Here is a 20043-nt window from a genome sequence, read left to right on the forward strand (position 1 = left end):
ATGACGACTTAGATTTCTTTGACTACCACAAACTACCAAACTTAACTAATGCTCCCTGACACGAACCCCTGTCTCTTATACTTTGCAGTTTGCATTCTAAATCACTGTGACAGTAATTGTACCTAATAATACTCAGATTCGCCACGCTATTGAACAAAGTCATTGTCGTCGAAAAAAATATCGGAATTTGCTTCCTATGTTAGAAATAGGCTTTATTGTTGTTCTCTAAAAGTTTTCCGAATTAACACCTTATTGTATTCAGCGAATGTAAATAAGCTGCGTACATTAGCAATGAAACTTGCAGTAGTCAGCCGTCATTATCGTGTCAATTTCTGCAAAAGATATCAGTCGCTCGATTACGGTAAAATGACAGCTACAATGTCACGATCGCAATCACCTCAGACTGTTTGATGGCTACAACGTATTTTTGCAACGAGAATAGTATAAATTCAGCTAGTCACAACAATTGTGATTGTAATAATGAATGATGCAGGTTTTTAAGAATCAACCTACAGGTTCAAGCAGTTTGCCGAAAAAAGTTGCCGAAATTGACATGCTGCGTTTACACAGTAGGTACACGTGACCTGCCACAGCTAGGTTAGGAAGTTTTATTGCTAGTGGATATTTCTAATTAGCCCAAATCTAATTGCTATGTGAATATTTATTGACGAAACAGTAAATACAGCCTTGATATTACCGAAGCTTCTTTGCCTGAAGCTCTCTATTAGAGAGCTTCTGTTATATAAAGTATCCCTTTAGAACTTATGACGCACAATAATGATCACCGCTCACAAAATATATTTTTCTTTTTGTTTTTAAATAAATAAATAATAAATAAAAATGTTTTTATTTCGACCAACAAGGATCATATTGGTGTTAGTAATTACACGAAACTTAAACCTAATTGTTAGTAATTATTAATATTAGTGTTAGTAATTACACGAAAATTTTAACCTATTTGTTAGTAAAAAATCTATAACTATTTAAATTAGGACAGGATCGATTTGCCAGCACGTGAATCATACAACAGTGATTCAAGTACTGGCAGTCGATCCTGTCAGAAAATACCTTCAGGAGGCCGTTGGGGCTTGACCGGACTCTACGCAACAGGGATAGTAGTATAAAAACATGCGCCCCGGCGAACATCCCTGACGCGCTGCAGAAGAATAAGTACAAAATATTTTATGTCAAGAATAAGTACAAAATATTGCCTTACAAGGTACTCATCATCATCATGATTAGCCCATCGTTGGCCCACTACCAAGCACGGGTCTCCTCTCAGAGTGAGAAGGGCTTTGGCCATAGTCTACCCCGCTGGCCATGTTCGGATTGGTAGACTTCACACACCTTTGAGACCATTATGGAAAACTCTCAGGCATGCAGGTTTCCTCACGATATTTTGCTCCACCGTTAAAGCAAGTGATATTTAAATTACTAAAACTAGGTACTACTCAATTGAATATAGTATATCTCGACTAGCTGATGCCCGCGACTTAATACGCGCGCGACGCGCGAATAAACAAACACACTTTCGCATTTATAATATTAGTAGGTAGTGATTATTTTTATTAAAAAAATAACTTTAAATGAATTCGATAATTTTAGGTTTGGGTGGCCTACGACGATTCCTTTACTGCCTTTATAAGTAAACCGGCCAAGTGTGAGTCAGACTCGCGCAATGAGGGTTCCGTTAATCCGTACTCGAGTATTTTTTTCGACATTTTGCTCGATAAATCAAAAACTATTATTCATATTTATTTTTATAAATAAAAATCTGTTTTAGAATGCACAGGTAAAGCCCTTTCATATTATACTCCACTTGGTATAGTTATCTTACTTTGAAAATTAAAAATACTATAAGTACTTAATAATTTTTTCATTTTGTGATGTAACCACAAAATCACGGTTTTATGCTATAAGACCTACCCACCTGCCAAATTTCAAGATTCTGGGTCAACGGGATAGTTTCTCTTGCCGTGTCGACAGACGGACCTATAAGGGTTTCTTTTTTCCTTTTGAATTACAGAACCCTAAAAATATCATAAATTGTACATAGAATCAGAGCCTCAATAGCTCAACCGGTATAGGAGTGGACTGAAAACCGAAAGGTCGACGGTTCAAATCCCGCCCGTTGCACTATTGTCGTACCTACTCCTAGCACAAGCCTGACGCTTAATTGGAGAGGAAAGGGGAATATTAGTCATTTAATATGGCTAATATTCTTTTTAAAAAAAAAAAAAAAAAAAAAATCATCATCACCATCATGATCAATCCATCGCCGTGCCTGCTCATTTTTGAGCACGAGCTCTTCTCAGAATGAGAAGGGTTTTTATTAAACCATAGTCCATCACGCTGGCCCAGTGTGGATTAGCAGACTTTACACACCTTTGAGAAAATTATGGAGAACTCTCATTCATGCAGGTTTTCTCACGTTGTTTTCCTTCACCGTTAAAAAAGTGATACTTGACTGCTAAAAACATAATATATACTTAGTTACGTACATAGTTTAAGCGTATCCTATTACGATTTACGCATCAACCGTAATAGATCTCAAGCTCGTATCACATGAGTAGCTCGTATTGCCTTAATCCGGCCATCGGCCTGAAGTGATGCAAGAACCTGTCGAATCGACCATGAACTTGAATGAATTTATCGCTTACGTGCAATCGACGCATAAAAACCGTTATGCCTCTATAAAAAGTACGCTTCACGACGTCACGACATTAATAAAGTGATTGCCTCCAAAATGTTTAGGCTAATGTTAGTTCTGTGCTCGATTTATCAAGTTAAATGTCAACTTCTACCAGTGATTTATGCAGCCCCAAGTGCTATGTCACATCAATCACGAATCGATATAAAGCATCCTGCAGGAATAGCTACACGGTTAATATACAGTCCGGCCATATACGCAACGCATCCATTGAAGACAAATGAACCGAGAGAAGTAGTGGTGACGACACTAACGGGAGATACAGTACTCACTCCAATAGCTCTTAGCTTTTATCAGAATCTACCTCTAGCTAGAGCATTAGAGCATCCAGTTTCAATAAACCAAGACAAGCTTTCGCTGAAGAAACTTCAGTGACATTGATGGACACATTGGAAACGAATTTGGAAGATGTAACGAAACGAAACATAAATCTATTAATTCAAGATTAAATGGTTATTTTAAATAAATTCTTAATAATAATTATGATAATTTGATGAGTGAATAGTTGGAGAAAAAAATCTACTTATTTTATTTTTGTAAAGAATTAGGAATTTATTTTACTAACAGCCGAATATTGAGGAAAAATCATTGACTTATTATAGTAGGGTAGGTATATCACTTAGAAAAAAATCCAAGGTATGGATTTTCCTCTGTGTGACTATTGAAAATGCCAGCAACACTTAGCGCTAGAAATGCTTTTAAGTTGCTATTATAACTTCTTAACGTACTTTTTTTCATAAGAAGAAACGAAAACCTAATTGTTCGACCGTAAGCTTACATATCCAAATATTTATTTCTATTTACCTGTATATAATATATCTTAGAACCTATGTAAGTACCTAGTTTTTACCAGTTCAAATAAAATCGTTGGTAGACACTATAAAAGTATAATACTTCATTTTAAATATAAGGAAGATACAAACCTATTTTATATGTTTTTGTGATGTTTTATGAATTCATTACTGCCGTATTTGCCTGGACTCTTGACCACTCATATTTAAATATTTCGACTCGTAATGAATACCTATGTATATCAAGCTGATGCCTGAGACTTCATCCACTTGGATTAAAGTTTTTAAAAATTATTGATTTTCCGGGATAAAAAGAACTCATCACTCTCCAGGACCTTATTAAGTAAGTATAATATACCCATGCAACAAATCACGTTGATATCAATAAACCAACAAACACACACACTTTCGCATTTATAATATGGGTTGTGATGTTAGTAATATTAATAAATAAAAGAACGTATCTATTTTGAAATTTGAATATTTTTATTTACATTTGATCTAACATGTATGTATGTACAATTGAACAACTATTGCATGAAAATCAAATTTTGAAATTTCTGAAACAAAAATTGCTGAACCCAGTTGTCACTTAAGTTAGTATAGATGAGTTAAACCCAAATGGCTGTAAGCAATGGGGCTTGAGTACGAGTAGGTCGCTACAGCTGGGGCGGTGTTGATGTCTACTCTAGACTGGTGAGAGTAGGCAGCAGGGGCGGCGTAAGCTGTCACGGCCAAAGGAACAACCGATCGCTTCTTGATCAAGTGTGTGTAGGAAATGGGGGCAGGAGCAACAATTGGGGTAGAGTAAATAGGTGCGGTGTAGGTAGATGTCAACAACGGAGCGCGGTAAACGTGAGGGGCTGCGTAAGAGTACGCGGTGGGCACGTAAACTGCAGACCTCTTCTTAATCAAATGCGCAGCGGTGGTGTAGATAGGTGATCCATAAGTCGTTGCCAATGGAGAGGCCAGTGATGTGTAGGCCAGAGGCGATGCGGCGTAAGTAGTAGGAATAGCAGCGTGCGAGATGTACGCTGATGGTGCGTGGTAGGAGATATGGGCAGGTGATCGTTTCTTGATCAGATGAGCCAAAGGTGCGTTGTAGGCCCATGGCGCGGAGTAGACGATGGGTGATGGATGGATGACACTGCTGGCCTGATTGGTGATAGTCGTTCTTGCAGGCGACAAGATACTCGTACTGTACGTCAAAGGTGCAAAGATCGCACTGGGTTCAGCCACCGCCGCAGCGAGGAAAGCGCACAACACCACCAATTTGAACATCTTGGTCTGTGTTGTTCGGATGAGGAACGACTGATGCCAAATAGTGTTTTGCATCGTATTTATATTAAGTGTTCATGAATACTAAGGGCGGTCTCGTACCTACTGTAAAACCGGTGCAGGGAGGTCGTTCAGGAAGCTGATATTTACGCAGAGCAAGGGCGTCGCCATCCGCCGGTCAGTTCATCACTGTCGGGCTTATTAAGGACACAAACGAAATAAAAGCAAACAATGCAATTAAAAATTAAAACATCACATGCAGCAATGCCACTTTCAGTTTAAAGATCAAAGCCAAGTATAGAGATCAAAACACATTGTGCAAGTTATTACTGAAGCCAGTTATATTCATATAAGACTACCGTACTCTAGCTGTGATAGCCTAGTAGTTAAGACATGCGTTTCCTCATCTGAGGTCGGGGGTTCGATCCCGGGTTCCTCTAACTTTTCGAAGTTTAGCGGTGCTTTAACAGTGGTCATCAAGGTTCTTTTTTATTTCTTTTTAAGATTCTGGCATAAATATCAAAATAACGTCATTTTGACGTCAGCAAAAAAAAATACCATCAGCTTGAAACTTCAGTCTAGTGCTGACGTCACTAAAATGGCGGCCACGCGCATTAGCAATTTGCGGGACTTATACACGATTGCCTAATCGAATGAAATGCAATGGCTACTAGATCTAGGTATGGATATAGTGAGCAATAATTCATCACGAAGGTATTCTCTTCTTATGTAAGTTGTTATTTTAACCCAGTTACCTTCATAAGGGGGCGCGCGCTACCCACGCGTACTTAAAGGTATTCGATCAGTTTTTTTTTACTAATAATATCGCATTGTTAAAATGTATCGCAATGTTATTTAGCATAAATATTTACATCCTTTGCGTATTTTAGATGTTATGTAACGCAGACGTTTAAATAATAATAATTTTAATTACTAATTATTGTCAGAATAAATTGCCTGCACCTAAATTTTATAAATAGAGTTATAAATTTCAATAACTATGTCATAGAATAAGTAATAATTAATATCTAACGAACAAATTGTTTTGTTACGTATTCGTAGCATTGGGTTGTAGGTACTTATTTTGAATTATTTTTTCAATCTTGTTAGCTATTTATGCAGAAGTTACGGCTTTTAGATAAAGCCACACAAACGCGATTTTTACAAAAAATAATTAATATGATATTCCAAACTTATTTAGATACCTACTTATAAACTTTCTAGTTCATACTAATATCACAAATGCGAAAGTTTGTCTGTCTCAGCTATCTTTTCACGGTCCACCCGTTTAACAGATTTTGATGAGATTCGGTACAGAAATAGCTTGCATCCTGAGGGTTGACTAGGCTTCTTTTTGTCCCAGAAAAATGAAAAGTTCCCACAGGTATTTTTAAAAACTTAAATCCACGCGGCCGAATTCGTGGGCATAATATCATGTATGGTACAGAGATAACTTTGAAATATAATATTATTTATGCTACCCAATTTTTATCCCGGAAAATCGAAGAGTTTCGTTAGGATTTTTAAAAACCACGTAAGTCCACGCGGACGAAGTCGCGGGCATCATCTACATAGTTCACGATAATTGTAATTCAAAATATAAAATGCAAGTATAGGCTTGTAACCATATTATGAACATAAATATGATCACGTAGTGCATTAACAACTCAAGACATCAGGCTTACATTCGAGAATAAAACCGCAAAGACTTGCACGACGACAGCCGGGCTATGGCATTCATACATAAAAACCGGCCAAGTGCGAGTCAGGCTCGCGCAACGAGGGTTGCGTACTACATTCGTATTTTTTCGATATTTTGCACGATAATTCAAAAACTATGATGCATAAAAATAAATAAAAATCTGTTTTAGAATGTACAAGTAAAACCCTTTCATATCATACTCCACTTGATACCTATAGTAATCTTACTTTGAAAGTTGAAAATAGCAACATTTGTTCATCAACACATTTTAATTTTTTTCTTGTGATGTACCTAACCACAAATTCACGGTTTTCAGATTTTTCCCCTCATTTCTGCTATAAGACATACTTACCTGCCAAATTTCATGATTCTAGGTCAACGGGAAGTACCCTGTAGGTTTCTTGACAGACCGACAGGCAGGCAAACAGACAGACAGACAGACAGACAACAAAGTGATCCTATAAGGGTTCCGTTTTCCTTTTGAGGTACGGAACCCTAAAAATCAGAACAAGTTCGCTTAATAAATAGTTATAACTTAAAGGAGAACAAAATCGTCTTCATCAACTAGCTTTCATTTATCAGCAGTAGTGGTTCTTTCATGGCCAACGATGTATTCCGGTGACGCCTATCAAGTTAATGATGCATAGTATAAAAGACACACGCAACATGACAATCGCATCAGTGTTTCTGGGTTCAGAAAACAACACAGACCACTCACAAAAATGTTGAAGCTGGTGGTGTTGTCTTGCTTTTTGGCGGCGGCTTCCGCGTCGGCCATTTACGGTGTGGCTCCCTTGGCATATGCCGCACCTCTGTGGCAGCCGACCAACTACCGCGGACCTCTGTCGCTGGCTCCCGGCCAACCCGCCAACATCTTGGCCGCTGACGGCAGGCCTCTGGACACTCTGGAAGTGAACCTGGACCGCTCCGCTCACTACACTGCCAAAGCCTTCAATGGATTACACTTGTTGAAGAAGCGTTCGGCCGCCATCGTCGGACCTCTCGCTGCTCCTTTGGCTTACGCCGCTCCTTACTGGCAGCCGTACAACTACCGTGGCCCACTTTCGCTGGCTCCTGGACAGCCCGCCAATATCCTTGGCGCTGACGGCAGGCCTCTGGACACCCTTGACGTCAACTTGGACCGCTCCGCCCACCTCACCGCTAAAGCCCTGAGTGGTGCACACATCCTCAAGAAGCGCTCCGCCGCCGCCGCCATCATCGCCCCCATCAGCACTGTGGCCGTCGCCAGAGCACCACTGATCGCCTCCTCCTACGCGTACGCCACTCCCTGGGCGCCCTACAGAACAATCTCATACGCAGCCCCCGTCACTCACTTCCTTTAAATCCTATCCTGCTGATTCCCTGTAAATAATGAAATGAAAATATATACAATTTAAGTGATTTCCGATATTTTATTTTATCTCTTAAGCTATCTCTATTATTATATTATTCTTTTTTTAAACATGCAGTTTGCATGTTTAGAAAAGAAAGCAGATGCAAATTACACATAATAGATATTAAAAAAGTTTAAAAAATATAAATCATTATGTAAATCAATATAAATATTAAAACTAGATGATGCCCGCGACTTCGTCGGCGTTGATTTAGGTTTTTAAAAATCCCGTGGGAACTCTTTCATTTTCCGGGATAAAAAGTAGCCTATGTCCTGCCACGGGATGCAAGTTATATCTGTACCAAATTTCGTCAAAATCGGTTGAACAGATGGGCCGTGAAAGGCTAGCAGACAGACAGACAGACAGACACTTTCGCATTTATAATATTAGTATGGACTAGATGATGCCCGCGACTTGGTCCACGTGAAATTAGGTTTTTAAAAATCCCTATGGAAACTCTTGATTTTCCGGGACAGAAAGCCTATGTCCATCCTCCAAATCCAAAGGTCAAAATCGGTTAAACAGGTAAGCAGTGAAAAGCAGTCAGACAGACAGATAGGCGGACAGACTCACTTTAAATGTTGTATAGAAGCAGGCGTTACTTTGCGGAAGTCCATGATATACAATGAACCAAAAGCTTAATTTGCTGTAATCCGCTGAAACAGGTCGAATCTGTATGGTGCAACATGCAGCATGCGAAATGCACCGCCCGCCCTCCCATTGCTAAACATGCAGGAAGAAGCAGCCACCAGGCAAGCACTGCTAATGCGTCCCAAATTGCTAATGCGCGTGGCAGCCATTTTAGTAACGTCAGCACTAGACTGAAGTTTCGAGCTGATGGTATATTTTTAGTAAAATATACGTCAAATGACGTCAAAATGACGACTTTTCGATGTTAATAAGACATGGTACCAGCGCAATAGCAATTTGCGGGATTTATAAATAAAACAGCCCTTGAACACTTATGCTACAAATATTTTTGTTAAACTCTTTTTTCTGAGCATCCGCCGAGTTTCTTGCTGGTTCTTCTCGGTAGGAAAGGCATTCCGAACCAGTGGTAGATGCATCCGACTATTCGTAAGTACTTGTAAAAGTTTATACGAATAAAAAAGATTTTTATTTTATTTTTATATTTTGAGATTGCTAGACCGATTCGTCAAATTTTAAAGTCGATTGAGGAATTTTGTTATTTCTTATGCTGCCGGGGTTTTGCACTCCTAAGCCGTGGAGATTTATGAACTGTAGATGAATTTATAGTAAAAGGTATTAAGTTAAGAGTGGTAAAATAGGGGAGAAATGTTTTTATATAAAAGTTTTAACTATTATTATTTTTACTTGAAATTTGAAACGTAGGTTCTTTCTAGTGGGTAGGTATCAGATAAGAAAGGATCTAACTAAATTTCTCCCCTAAGGGGGTGAACGAAGGGTTGAAAGGTTGTATGAAAGTCCTATGTTTTTTAAGTTAGAGATATGAAAATTGGCATTTAAGTATTCTGGGTTCCGTGCCTTAAGGTGAGACTGAGTGAGTAGGTAAGTGAGGCCTTTTGCAGCGGGAAAATTTCAGATCTCATGAGAAACCAGAAATTTTACCGAACGAAGTCGCGGACAACTGCTAGTTGTTTACCTATAGGTGAGATAGGTACATTACATGGCCGGGTTCAAACCCCGGACTCCCCGAATAGGAGACTGAAGTTTTAACCACTACGCTTTCCTCTCTTACTAGACCTTCAATACCTATCTATGTATGTGCTATTTTTGTTATTTTCGTTCATTCGTTCGAAGTAAATTTTTCACCTTTGAAATCACCGAAGAATTCACGGAATTCATTTAAAATTGACTGATTTAATAGGACGCATGTTTTTATTATATCCACCTTAGTACTTGAAGTAATTGTGTACCGATTCATAGCAATGAAAAAAATACCCTTTCAAGTGAACTTTTAATGTTTATCAAATCTGGTCCTCTCACGGCCGTCAATATATTCCGGCGACGCCCATCAAGTTATCTGTATCATACGAGTATAAAAGACAAATGCAATTTTCGGAGCGGCATCAGTGTTTCATAACAGCACAGACCACTTGCACAATGTTTAAGTTGGTGGTGTTGTCTTGCATTTTGGCGGCGGCGTCTGCCTCGGCTGTTTTTAACAGCTACGTGTCACCGATTGCTTCTTTGGCGTACTCTACACCATTGTTCCAGCCCTACAACTACCGCGGACCCCTATCTCTGGCTCCAGGCCAACCTGCCAACATCTTGGGCGCTGACGGCAGGCCGCTCGACACCTTGGATGTAAACCAGGATCGCGCTGCTCACTTCACCGCTAAGGCACTCGACAATGGATTCCACCTATTGAAGAAGCGCTCCGTAGCTGTCGTCGCTCCTTACGCTGCCCAGCCCATTCTCCCCTACGCGGCTTCAATCACCCCCTATGCTGCTTCCTATGTAGCTCCTTTGGCCTACTCTACGCCGTATGTGCAGTCCTACAACTACCGAGGCCCGTTGTCGCTCGCTCCCGGACAGCCCGCTAACATCCTCGGCTCCGACGGCAGGCCCCTTGACACCCTCGATGTCAACTTGGACCGCTCCGCTCACCTCACTGCCAAGGCTCTTAGCGGTGCACACATCCTTAAGAAGAGGTCTGCAGTTGCCGTCGTCGCTCCCGTCAGTACCGTCGCCGTCGCCAGGACGCCGCTGATCGCCTCTCCCTATGCTTACTCGTCAACATTCCCTGCTACCTACTACAACCCAATCTCCTACGCTACTCCTTTCGCTCACTACCTGTAAATCATGTTTTACTTTTGATCGACCAATGCAACAATAAATTATTGTTATTTTGAACAACTTGTTTTGATGTTTTAATTTTAAAGTGAATAAGAGCACAGATAGTTATTAGTGGGAGGTCCCAGGTTCGATTCCTGGCAGGGGTTTGAAATTTTATAATTTCTAAATTTCTGGTCTGGTCTGGTGGGAGGCTTCGGCTGTGGCTGTGGGTGATAACTAACCACCCTACCGGCAAAGCCGTGCCTACAAGCAATTTAGCGTTCCGGTTCGATGTCGTGTAGAAACCAAAGAGCCATGGGTTTAATAAAACTGCCATACTCCTTCCAGGTTAGCCCGCTCCCACCTTAGACTGCATCGTCACTTACCATCAGGTGAGATTGCAGTCAAGGGCTAACTTGTATCTAAATAAATAAATAAAAAAATAAAAAAAAGTAGGTACATGAAGTGAAAGTCGTGGGAAAAGCTAGTAGATACCTATAGGCGTAGAGCGTATATAGGTTGAAGAAAATTAAGACATCTGAGTGGTTTTTAAATATGAGCTTTGTATTATTATCATAAAATTTGAAAATCCTAGTTATTGCACTTATCACCAAAGGTGACCCAAACCAGCACCGTGTCCTAATCCCAAAGGTGCAAGGGGTGCAGCGCCGATGGCGACCGGAGCGAGGACGCGAGTTGCAGGAATGTCAATGCGGGAAGAGTGCGACAAGGCAACGGCAGGGGCGGCCCAAGTGGCAGCGACCAAGGGAGCGCCAACAATGGACCTTTTCTTCAGCCAGTGTCCGCTACCATCGACAGCCTTCGCGGTAATGTGAGCCGCACGGTCTAGGTTCACACTAAGGGTGTCCAGAGGCCTGCCATCAGCAGCCAAGATGTTAGCAGGTTGACCGGGAGCCAGAGACAGCGGGCCTCTGTAGTTGTACGCTCCGATGGGAGCTGCAGCGAGGACAGGTGCTGCTAACGGTGCCGCGATGGTGTTCCATGGCGTGGCTAGACCTCCCCAAATACCACTGGGGCTAGCGGACGCTACAGTGAGCGCAACAGACAACACCACCAGCTTGAACATTGTGGTCTGTGTTGTGATTAGTTCCAAAACCCAAAACTAACTGTTGCACACTCCTCGTTACACCTATCTTTTATACAATTTCATTTTCTATGTGTAGGTTTCAAATACCTTTGTGACGTCAGATACTATGCAATAGGGCGTTGTTCAGACATCATACTCGGAATTAAAGCATCTACAAGGGTAGCGCAGGCGCCACTTAAATACTCACTAGCAATAAGAAACCTTATGCCGTTTTGAATTAGGAACAATACAATCCTAATATCGTATAGACTTGCTGGAATTGCCTTGGGCAGCCTGTTAGTGACCGCTCACTTAATTAATTATTACTTTATTAGATTCATAAAAATATACTATTTTACACTCATTAAAAATAAGTATGTACCTACCTACAAGTGCATGATAGCATTTATCGTCAAGCCATAGGTTCAAGAGGTAGCCCGCTATCATTGCATGCATGCAGGTATATAACCATCGAAATAACCATAATTTAAATAAAAGTGGTTATTATAATACCTACTAGCTGTGGTAGCCTAGTGGTTAGGACGTCCGACTTCCGATCGGAGGTCGGTGGTGCGATCCCGGGCACGCACCTCTAACTTTTCGGAGTTATGTGCGTTTTTAAGTAATTAAAATATCACTTGATTTAACGGTGAAGGAAAACATCGTGAGAAAACCTAGATACATGAGAGTTCTCCATGATGTTCTCTAAGGGGTGAAAAGTCTGCTACTATGCACTTGGCCAGCGTGATAGACTACGGCCAAACTCTACTCATTCTGAGAGTGCTCACTAGTGAGTCGGCATTAACAGGTTGAGCATGATGATGACGATTATAATATTTTGCTCGACCATGCTCGACATAGCTCGACTAGTTATAAAGTCTAATGTAACCTATAATTAAACCTTCTTTACATTTTAAAATTTAATTTAAATCATTTATGTTTATTAATAGGTTCGTTTCAAGTCATTCAAGTTCACAATAATTGAAATTAATTTAGCCATTATATCAAAAGCGCGAAGTAAAAATTAAACTAACAAAAGAAACAATAAATTAATTTCAGAATGCATGTTAGTTTTCTTATTATTATTTTTCAGTATATATTATTATAACTAAATTAATTTTCATATTATTAGTCCAGGGAAATTAAACAAAATAAAAAACCGGCCAAGTGCGAGTCAGACTCGCGGAACGAGGGTTCCGTACAGAGACGCCCTGCACACCCGCACAGCTCTCGCGCTAACCTGGTGCGAGATAGCGCAGGTGCTGTGCTGATGTACGGGGCGTCCCTCCGCCTCATACCCCGATTGCCATCTCGACCTGTCGCGTACTATAGGTATTTAAATTTAACGCGTACCTATTACAAAATTATTATGTGCTGTATAATTTTATTATTACCGTACTCATAATAATATAATGTTACGCATAATGAGGTCTAAACAAATAAATGATAAATATCTAGCACATTACAATATAAGATTTCCTTAAAGTTCCATATCAAATTCCAATGCCATGGTTTTGACTTACAAGGGAATAATAAAATTATACAAGTATGTAATATTGAATAACAAAATTGGCGATTGAAAAGCGTTTGTGTTGTATTGTATTATGTGTGATTTGTGCAGATATTATATCTTGTCTCATTCTGAACTATTTCTGAACTTACTTCAGACTTATATTCCAAATCATCGTTCCAAATAAGTTTCTTAAAAATGACAAACGGGTGAGATAAGGAATACAAAACTTACATTTAACTCATTTTATTTTATCGTAAATTTCAATCATAACAAAAATTATATTTTTCACCACAGTTGACCCAATCCAGCGCCGTGTCGTAATCCCAAAGGAGCAATAGGAGAGGCGATGGCGAGGGGACCAGATTGCGATAGAACGATAGTGCGAGGAGCCAATGGACCAGCGATCAAACCAGCACCAGCCAACTGGGCTGCGGCCAGGTTATTGGTAGCCAGTGAAGCTGCAGCTAAGTTAGAGGCAGCTAGAGGAGAAATGGCCAAAGGACTAGTGGCCAAAGGAGAGATGGCCAACGGACCAGTGACTAAAGGAGCTGCAGCCAGAGGAGTAGCGGTCAAAGGAGCGGCCACCACGGGAGTGCCTACAATTGATCTCTTCTTCAGCAAGTGGGCGCCGCCCTCGATATCCTTAGCAGTGAGGTGAGCCGCACGGTCCAAGTTCACGCTAAGGGTGTCCAGAGGTCTGCCATCAGCAGCCAAGATGTTAGCAGGTTGACCAGGAGCCAGAGACAGCGGGCCTCTGTAGTTGCTGACACCAATGGGCGCAATCGCTGCAAGAGGAGCAGTGAGGATCGGTGCAGCGAGGGGGGCTGCTAACGGTGCGGCGATGGCGGTATTCCATGGCGAGATCAGACCTCCCCAAATGCCACTAGGCTTAGCTGAAGCTACTGCGAGCGCAACGGATAACACCACCAGCTTGAACATTGTGGTCTGTGTTGGTATTAGTTTCAAAAGTAACTGATGTATGCCCCTCGTTAGGTCTATCTTTTATACGATTTGAACCTGTAAGGGTATCTACCAAATACCAGTATAGTCAGCGTGACGTCAGATACTATGCAATCGAACAGTTGTCGAGCATCATACTCGGAAAAATAACATCCACAAGGGTAGCACCATGTTCCTCAAAAAAACAATATAATCAACCTTATGGCACTAAAAATTAGAATACAGTAATTTTCTGAGATTGTTGTGGTGTGTGGACTATGGACAGCCTTAAGGTCATTTTAACCCACACTAATTAATAAATAAACAAATACATACTTTCTCAGAGTTTTTTTTTTACAGTACCTAATAGATACGGAATTGTTGGCAATATTATGATTCGTTGAGATAGATACACAGGGTGGCCTAAATATTTTATATTATCCAAATCACCCCTATGTATGTATGTTGAGCGATTTTTAGTAGTTTAGGAGACATATTTTTTTTTAATCATTTTTTTCATATTTTTTATCCGTCAGTGGTTTTTATTTATTTTCTCTTTCTGTAGAACGTTTTTGGAATTGTATTTTTATAGAAATTAGTAACCATAAACTCAACTATTGCCTTAAAAAATTACGGTTTACCTAGGCATTATGAAACATGACTAAAATTTTATCGAAAGTTCAAAATTATTGTTCGAGCGCAGTAGTCACAAAACTTCAAGACTTCAAAAATTAAAAATGGTGCTATTGGCATCAAAGTATTTTTTAAAACTTTTATGGACTTACAACTTTAGAAATAAATAAATAAAACCTTATTTGATGTAAATGGACTCCAAAGTAAATGAGTGACTTTTTTTACAAAATTAATCATAATTTTTTTGTAAATTAGGAAAAATTCACAACAAATTAAAATCTACTTCAATAATTTAACTCTTTTTATGGTTCCGTACCAGAAGGGTGCCAATGGGACCCTATTATTAAGCCTCCGCTGTCCATCCGTCCATCCGTCCGTCTGTCAGTCAGCGGGCTGTATCTCTTGAACCGTAATAGGTAGAGAGTTGAAATTTTCACAGAATATGTATTTCTTTTGCTGCTATAACAACAAATAATAAAAAAATTAAATTTATTTGCGCATGGAGGGTTCCGTACAAGATTAATTAATTTTTTTTTAATTTACCTGGCAGTAATTTTTTTTTATCAAAAATTATTTAAAAAACTACCTATAAACGTATTTTGGCAATAAAACTCTAGAATTCTAGACACATTCTAGAATTCTAGTGCTTTTCCAGATTTAATTGAAATAGTCATGAAATCATTAAAAAATTAAAGCGAACTAGCTTATTCGTACGATTCAGTGTTTAGTTAGTTAGTGGATCTCTTTGTGAACTGAAGGTTTCAGTTAATGTTCAGTCTGTCTGTCTGTCTGCTAGCTTTTCGCAGCCCAACAGTTTACCCAATTTTGATGAAATTTGATACAGAGCTTAGCTTACGGGATGTAGGCTAACTGTACCAATTTTCATAAGCAACTTTTTATCCCAGAGAGTTCCCACGAGATTTTTAAAAAAACATAATCCACGTGGAAGAAATCGCGGGCATCATCTAGTTTTGAATATTTTAAGAAATACTTAAATTATAAAATATAATCTAAATATATAAAAGGAAAAGGTAACTGACTGACTGACTGATCTATCAACGCACAGCTCAAACTACTGGACGGATCGGGCTGAAATTTAGCAAGCAGATAGTTATTATGACGTAGGCATCCGCTAAGAAAGGATTTTTGAAAATTCAACCCCAGGGGGTAAAATAGGTGGTTGAAATTTGTGTAGTCCACGCGGACGAAGTCGCGAGCATAAGCTAGTTTGTAAATATAAGAGTAGACCACTAGAGCTTGCCCGCGACTTCATCTGCGTACAATTTCTAATTCCCATGAAATTAAGATTGTTTCTCGCTGGAAAAGGTCTATCACCAAAAAGGTCAACTGCTAGTAAAATCTACATCCCATGGAGTTCGCAATTTACAATTATAATTATTTCTTTATTCGAAATGAATTTTCGAAACACAACAGAGTTGACTGTTCTATGATCTATATTCTTCTGTTATCAATGCTTCCCTGTATTTTTTTATAATTGTTCCAAGTCGATAGAATTAAAGGTACGGAAATAAGAAGCTGTAACGGATGGGCAGATATATAAAGCACGCGACAGGTCGAGATAGCAATCGGGGGGACGCCCCGCACACCAACACGTCATCCGTGCTCGCCTGCACCGGGATAGCGCGGGGGCTGTGCGGGTGTGCGGGGCGTTCCCTCCCCGATTGCCGTCTTGACTTATACTTAGTCCTACCATAAAGATTAATCTTTTACCAAATAGTACAGTACCCGTAGTACAAGATTTTACGTCTCACCAATTTTGTTGTTCTAGGTCTAAAACTAAACCAAAAAAACCATCAAATGCGTCAAACTACAAGTAATGCGTTGAATGACTCTTGAACAAACTATATTGTATTCCTGGAAATACATACCATTTTTTGTTATGACATGTGATAAAATTTTGTTGTACACTTTATTCTCGATAGGAAAAAAATGAAATTCAGTTGTTATTAATGAAAAAATTGCTACCGTAAAATAGACAACTTTGGATAGATGGATAAATAAACTCATAAAAACAATAATTGTCCTACGAAAAAGACGGTTTGACTGCAACTTCTAAGCGTAGGACTGGGAAAACGTACTTACCACTGAATTTGTAGTCCTACTATGTGGCCATTTCCGAGTTTAGCATACAATTGTATCAATATTTAAAAAAAACTTTTATTCAGACAATTTCGACACCCCATCGAATCGACTTGTTTTATACCTGTACCCGTAGTACAAGATTTTACGTCTCACCAAACGAAACCAAATTCGAGAGTCGAAATATTTCCGCGTTACAGTAAAATGGACCTAAACAGCCTTGAATTGAAGTCAAATATTCAATGCCACTGATTTTAATTTCGCAATGTTTCCGCTTGGAGCGCTGGCTGTAGAAGTGTAGACAAACTTGAGCTTTAAAATAAGGCATTTAAGATGCAGTTTACTGTAACGCGGAAGTATTTCGCCTCTCGAATTTGGTTTGGTTTGGTGAGACGTAAAATCTTGTACTACGGGTACAGAGCCCTTAGTATAATATCACTACAGTCAAATTTCATGTTATGGATTTCATACAACCTTCCTGTCTCCCATTTACATCAAAGGGGTGGATTTTCGTACAATCTTTTCTTAGCTGATACCTACGCCTTAGAAAGCCTACCATCCAATTTTTTTGTTAGTAATAATAATAAGTTAAATAATTAAAATTTGAAAGTTTGGGTAATAAATTGTAGTTAAATATTATTTAGAAAGTTTGATTTGGAGTTACTCTTTCACACCACAATGACTGAAACGCTTCGGCTGAGGAATGGAGATATATCTTATATCCCTAATGCTCATACCTATAATTAACATAAAGGCTATCCCGGAAAATCAAAGAGTTTCCATAGGATTTTTAAAAACCAAAATCCATCGGCGGGCATCATCTCGTATAGGTACTCGTACCAATAAAACAAAGTAATTACAGGAACTCTCTTTATATTATTGCATTATTCGAACATCCTAGACTAGCCTTTTGTAATTCACCAAAGGTGTCCCACACGAGCGCCGACTCCTAAACCCCAAGGAGCGACGGGAGCAGCGACGGAAAGAGGAGCGGCGGCGGGGCCAACCCATGAGCGACCCCAGGTCAGAGGGGTAGCGGCTAAGGGAGCGGCAGACCAAGGAGCAGCCACGATCGACCTCTTCTTCAGCCAGTGTCCGTTACCTTCGACAGCTTTGGCTGTGGCGTGAACAGCACGATCCAAATTTACACTCAGGGTATCCAAGGGCCTGCCGTCAGCGGCCAAGATGTTGGCGGGTTGTCCAGGGGCAAGAGAAAGTGGGCCTCTGTAGTTTGATCCTCCGATGGAAGAAGCGGCAGCCCAGGAACCGGTAAGAGGGGCTACTCCTGCAAGAGGTGCAGCGACAGATGCAGCCCAAGGGGTGGCGACTCCTGCAGCCCAGGGTGTGGCGACTCCTGCAGCCCAAGGTGTACCCCAGCCAGCAGCCAAAGGAGTGGCCAAGCCAGCTCCCCAAGCACCGCTGGGGTTAGCAGCCGCTACAGCGAGCACTACAGACAATACCACAAGCCTGAACATTTTGATCTGTGTTGTTATTAGTTTCGTAACTAACTGATGTATGTACCTTGACAGCTTCAACTTATATACTAGTTGATCTAAATATGAATATTTCACACCTTTGTGACGTCAGTTGCGAATTGCGATTATGCAAGAGGGCATATGTCAGTCATCATGCTCAGAAAGTTTGTTATGTCCAGAATAATTAGGTACGTACAATTATCAACTTTAAGCTATTTAAGATTAGACTATTAAGTTTTATAAGCAAAATCTGTGTTTGCCTTGGACAGCCTAAAAATAATTATTTATATAATCCATTCACTACACTCATTGTTTTACTCAAAATAGTTGGCAAGCAATATTTTCATGTATGATGTCTGAACAGCACCCTATTGCATAATGGTATCTGACCTCACAAATATAGTTATCTGGAATATTTGTTAGAATCTAAACTTGTATAAAAGCTGCAGGTGTCGAAATATATGTATCAGTTAGTTTCAGAACTAATAACAACCTATACCAAAATGTTCAAACTCGTGGTTTTGTCTGTTGTGCTCGCCGTGGCGGCAGCTGACCCCAGTGCTGTTTGGGGCACTGGCTTGGCCGCTCCCTTGTCTGCTGGCTGGGGCGCACAATGGACCGCAGGAGTCGCCACCCCCTGGGCTGCATCCATCGCCTCTCCTCTTGCCGCTCCAGTGGCTACAGTCACTGTCGGCGGTCCCGCACACTGGATTAGGAAGAGGTCGATTGTAGCTGCTCCTTGGTCTGCCGCTCCCTTAGCCGCTACCCCCCTGACCTGGGGTCGCTCATGGGTTGGCCCCGCCGCTGCTCCTCTTTCCGTCGCTGCTCCCGTCGCTCCTTGGGGTTTAGGAGTCGGTGCTCGTGTGGGACACCTTTGGTGAAGTTCAACAGGACTAACTAATCTAGGATTAAAAAAATAAATACGATCATAAAGAGACCATATTATCCTATCATTTTATTTTGCTATTTTTATGATAGGTATAAGAAATGAGTACTTATACTCCGCGACAGGTAGAGATGACAATCAGGATGGGAACTCGGTGACGTGCGGGTGTACATTGCGTCCTCCCGCCTCGTACTCCTATTGAGCTCTCGACCTGTCGCGTACTATAGGCACAAGTTTTTTGTAGGTACTCGTATCATATAATCCATCCATCCATCCATCTTGGGCTGCATCATTACTGGTCACCACGTCTAATTGCAGCCAAGCGCTAGTCTATAAATTTTAAAAAAAATTACATTGGTTTTTTCGTCATACAAAAATATATAAAAATAAGTAGATGGAAGCGCTTTCGTGATGCCTAAGATGACGTCTATTTTTCTAAAGTAAGAATTAAAAGATCAAGTTAGGGTTAGTTGATAGAAATTTATTTCATGGTTTCGTAAATCGTATTATTAGTGACTTTTTGTTCAAATTGAATAAATCCCGAATAAATTATTTTGATAATAAGGTTTTGGCTATCAGATTGACGATATAGCTGCTATAGCTGCCATATTTTATTACTCTACTGTTACTACTGGCAGATAACGGTTCCTACTCGTATCGTGCCGCTTCAAAAAAAAAAGAATTGCGCATTAAAAAATGCCCCTCTAAAGTCAATCAATTAAACTACTATATAATTTTTTGATATTAAGTTAGGTAATATACTTATTTGGTCCAA

The 20043-nt window shown here is 40.1% G+C and overlaps 6 protein-coding genes across 6 annotated transcripts; 3 read left to right on the plus strand and 3 right to left on the minus strand.

Annotated features, from left to right (window-relative positions):
* Positions 1–4077: 4077 nt before the first annotated feature.
* On the minus strand, positions 4078–11752 carry LOC117988318 (uncharacterized). Its single transcript, XM_034975450.2, has 4 exons — positions 11246–11752; positions 10341–10566; positions 7516–7751; positions 4078–4812 (listed from the first exon to the last, which is right to left on the minus strand). The coding sequence occupies exons 1-4, from the start codon at positions 11720–11722 to the stop codon at positions 4099–4101; spliced, it is 1653 nt and encodes a 550-aa protein (XP_034831341.2). The 5' UTR covers positions 11723–11752; the 3' UTR covers positions 4078–4098.
* LOC138403284 (uncharacterized) lies at positions 7163–7882 on the plus strand. The gene has a single exon (XM_069503175.1). It carries the CDS (start codon positions 7204–7206, stop codon positions 7822–7824), a length of 621 nt encoding a protein of 206 aa, XP_069359276.1. The 5' UTR covers positions 7163–7203; the 3' UTR covers positions 7825–7882.
* Positions 9940–10762, plus strand: LOC138403282 (uncharacterized). The gene has a single exon (XM_069503172.1). The coding sequence runs from the start codon at positions 9961–9963 to the stop codon at positions 10657–10659; it is 699 nt and encodes a 232-aa protein (XP_069359273.1). The 5' UTR covers positions 9940–9960; the 3' UTR covers positions 10660–10762.
* Positions 11753–13351: 1599 nt separating the features above from the next.
* Positions 13352–14210, minus strand: LOC117988529 (calphotin-like). The gene has a single exon (XM_034975679.2). The coding sequence runs from the start codon at positions 14172–14174 to the stop codon at positions 13521–13523; it is 654 nt and encodes a 217-aa protein (XP_034831570.1). The 5' UTR covers positions 14175–14210; the 3' UTR covers positions 13352–13520.
* A 3567-nt stretch (positions 14211–17777) lies between these two features.
* Positions 17778–18403, minus strand: LOC117988530 (uncharacterized). Its single transcript, XM_034975680.2, has one exon. It carries the CDS (start codon positions 18380–18382, stop codon positions 17825–17827), a length of 558 nt encoding a protein of 185 aa, XP_034831571.1. The 5' UTR covers positions 18383–18403; the 3' UTR covers positions 17778–17824.
* Positions 18404–18837: 434 nt separating this feature from the next.
* Positions 18838–19267, plus strand: LOC138403288 (uncharacterized). The gene has a single exon (XM_069503181.1). It carries the CDS (start codon positions 18844–18846, stop codon positions 19261–19263), a length of 420 nt encoding a protein of 139 aa, XP_069359282.1. The 5' UTR covers positions 18838–18843; the 3' UTR covers positions 19264–19267.
* The last annotated feature ends 776 nt before the right edge of the window (positions 19268–20043 follow it).

This window comes from Maniola hyperantus, chromosome 14 (assembly GCF_902806685.2).
Source record: "Maniola hyperantus chromosome 14, iAphHyp1.2, whole genome shotgun sequence".
NCBI classification, from domain to species: Eukaryota; Metazoa; Arthropoda; class Insecta; order Lepidoptera; family Nymphalidae; genus Maniola; species Maniola hyperantus.

Bases quoted from the DNA above. Each gene is read 5' to 3' on its own strand.
- LOC138403284 (XM_069503175.1), top strand. From the start codon at position 7,204: ATGTTGAAGCTGGTGGTGTTGTCTTGCTTTTTGGCGGCGGCTTCCGCG.
- LOC138403282 (XM_069503172.1), top strand. From the start codon at position 9,961: ATGTTTAAGTTGGTGGTGTTGTCTTGCATTTTGGCGGCGGCGTCTGCC.
- LOC117988318 (XM_034975450.2), bottom strand. From the start codon at position 11,722: ATGTTCAAGCTGGTGGTGTTGTCTGTTGCGCTCACTGTAGCGTCCGCT. The intron at 7,752-10,340 runs GTAGAGTAGGCC...GCGTACGCGTAG, and splicing joins TGTAGGACTGCACATACGGC to GAGGAGGCGATCAGTGGTGC. The intron at 4,813-7,515 runs GTAAGGAGCGGC...ATTTGGCATCAG, and splicing joins CGGTAGTTGTACGGCTGCCA to TCGTTCCTCATCCGAACAAC.
- LOC117988529 (XM_034975679.2), bottom strand. From the start codon at position 14,174: ATGTTCAAGCTGGTGGTGTTATCCGTTGCGCTCGCAGTAGCTTCAGCT.
- LOC117988530 (XM_034975680.2), bottom strand. From the start codon at position 18,382: ATGTTCAGGCTTGTGGTATTGTCTGTAGTGCTCGCTGTAGCGGCTGCT.
- LOC138403288 (XM_069503181.1), top strand. From the start codon at position 18,844: ATGTATCAGTTAGTTTCAGAACTAATAACAACCTATACCAAAATGTTC.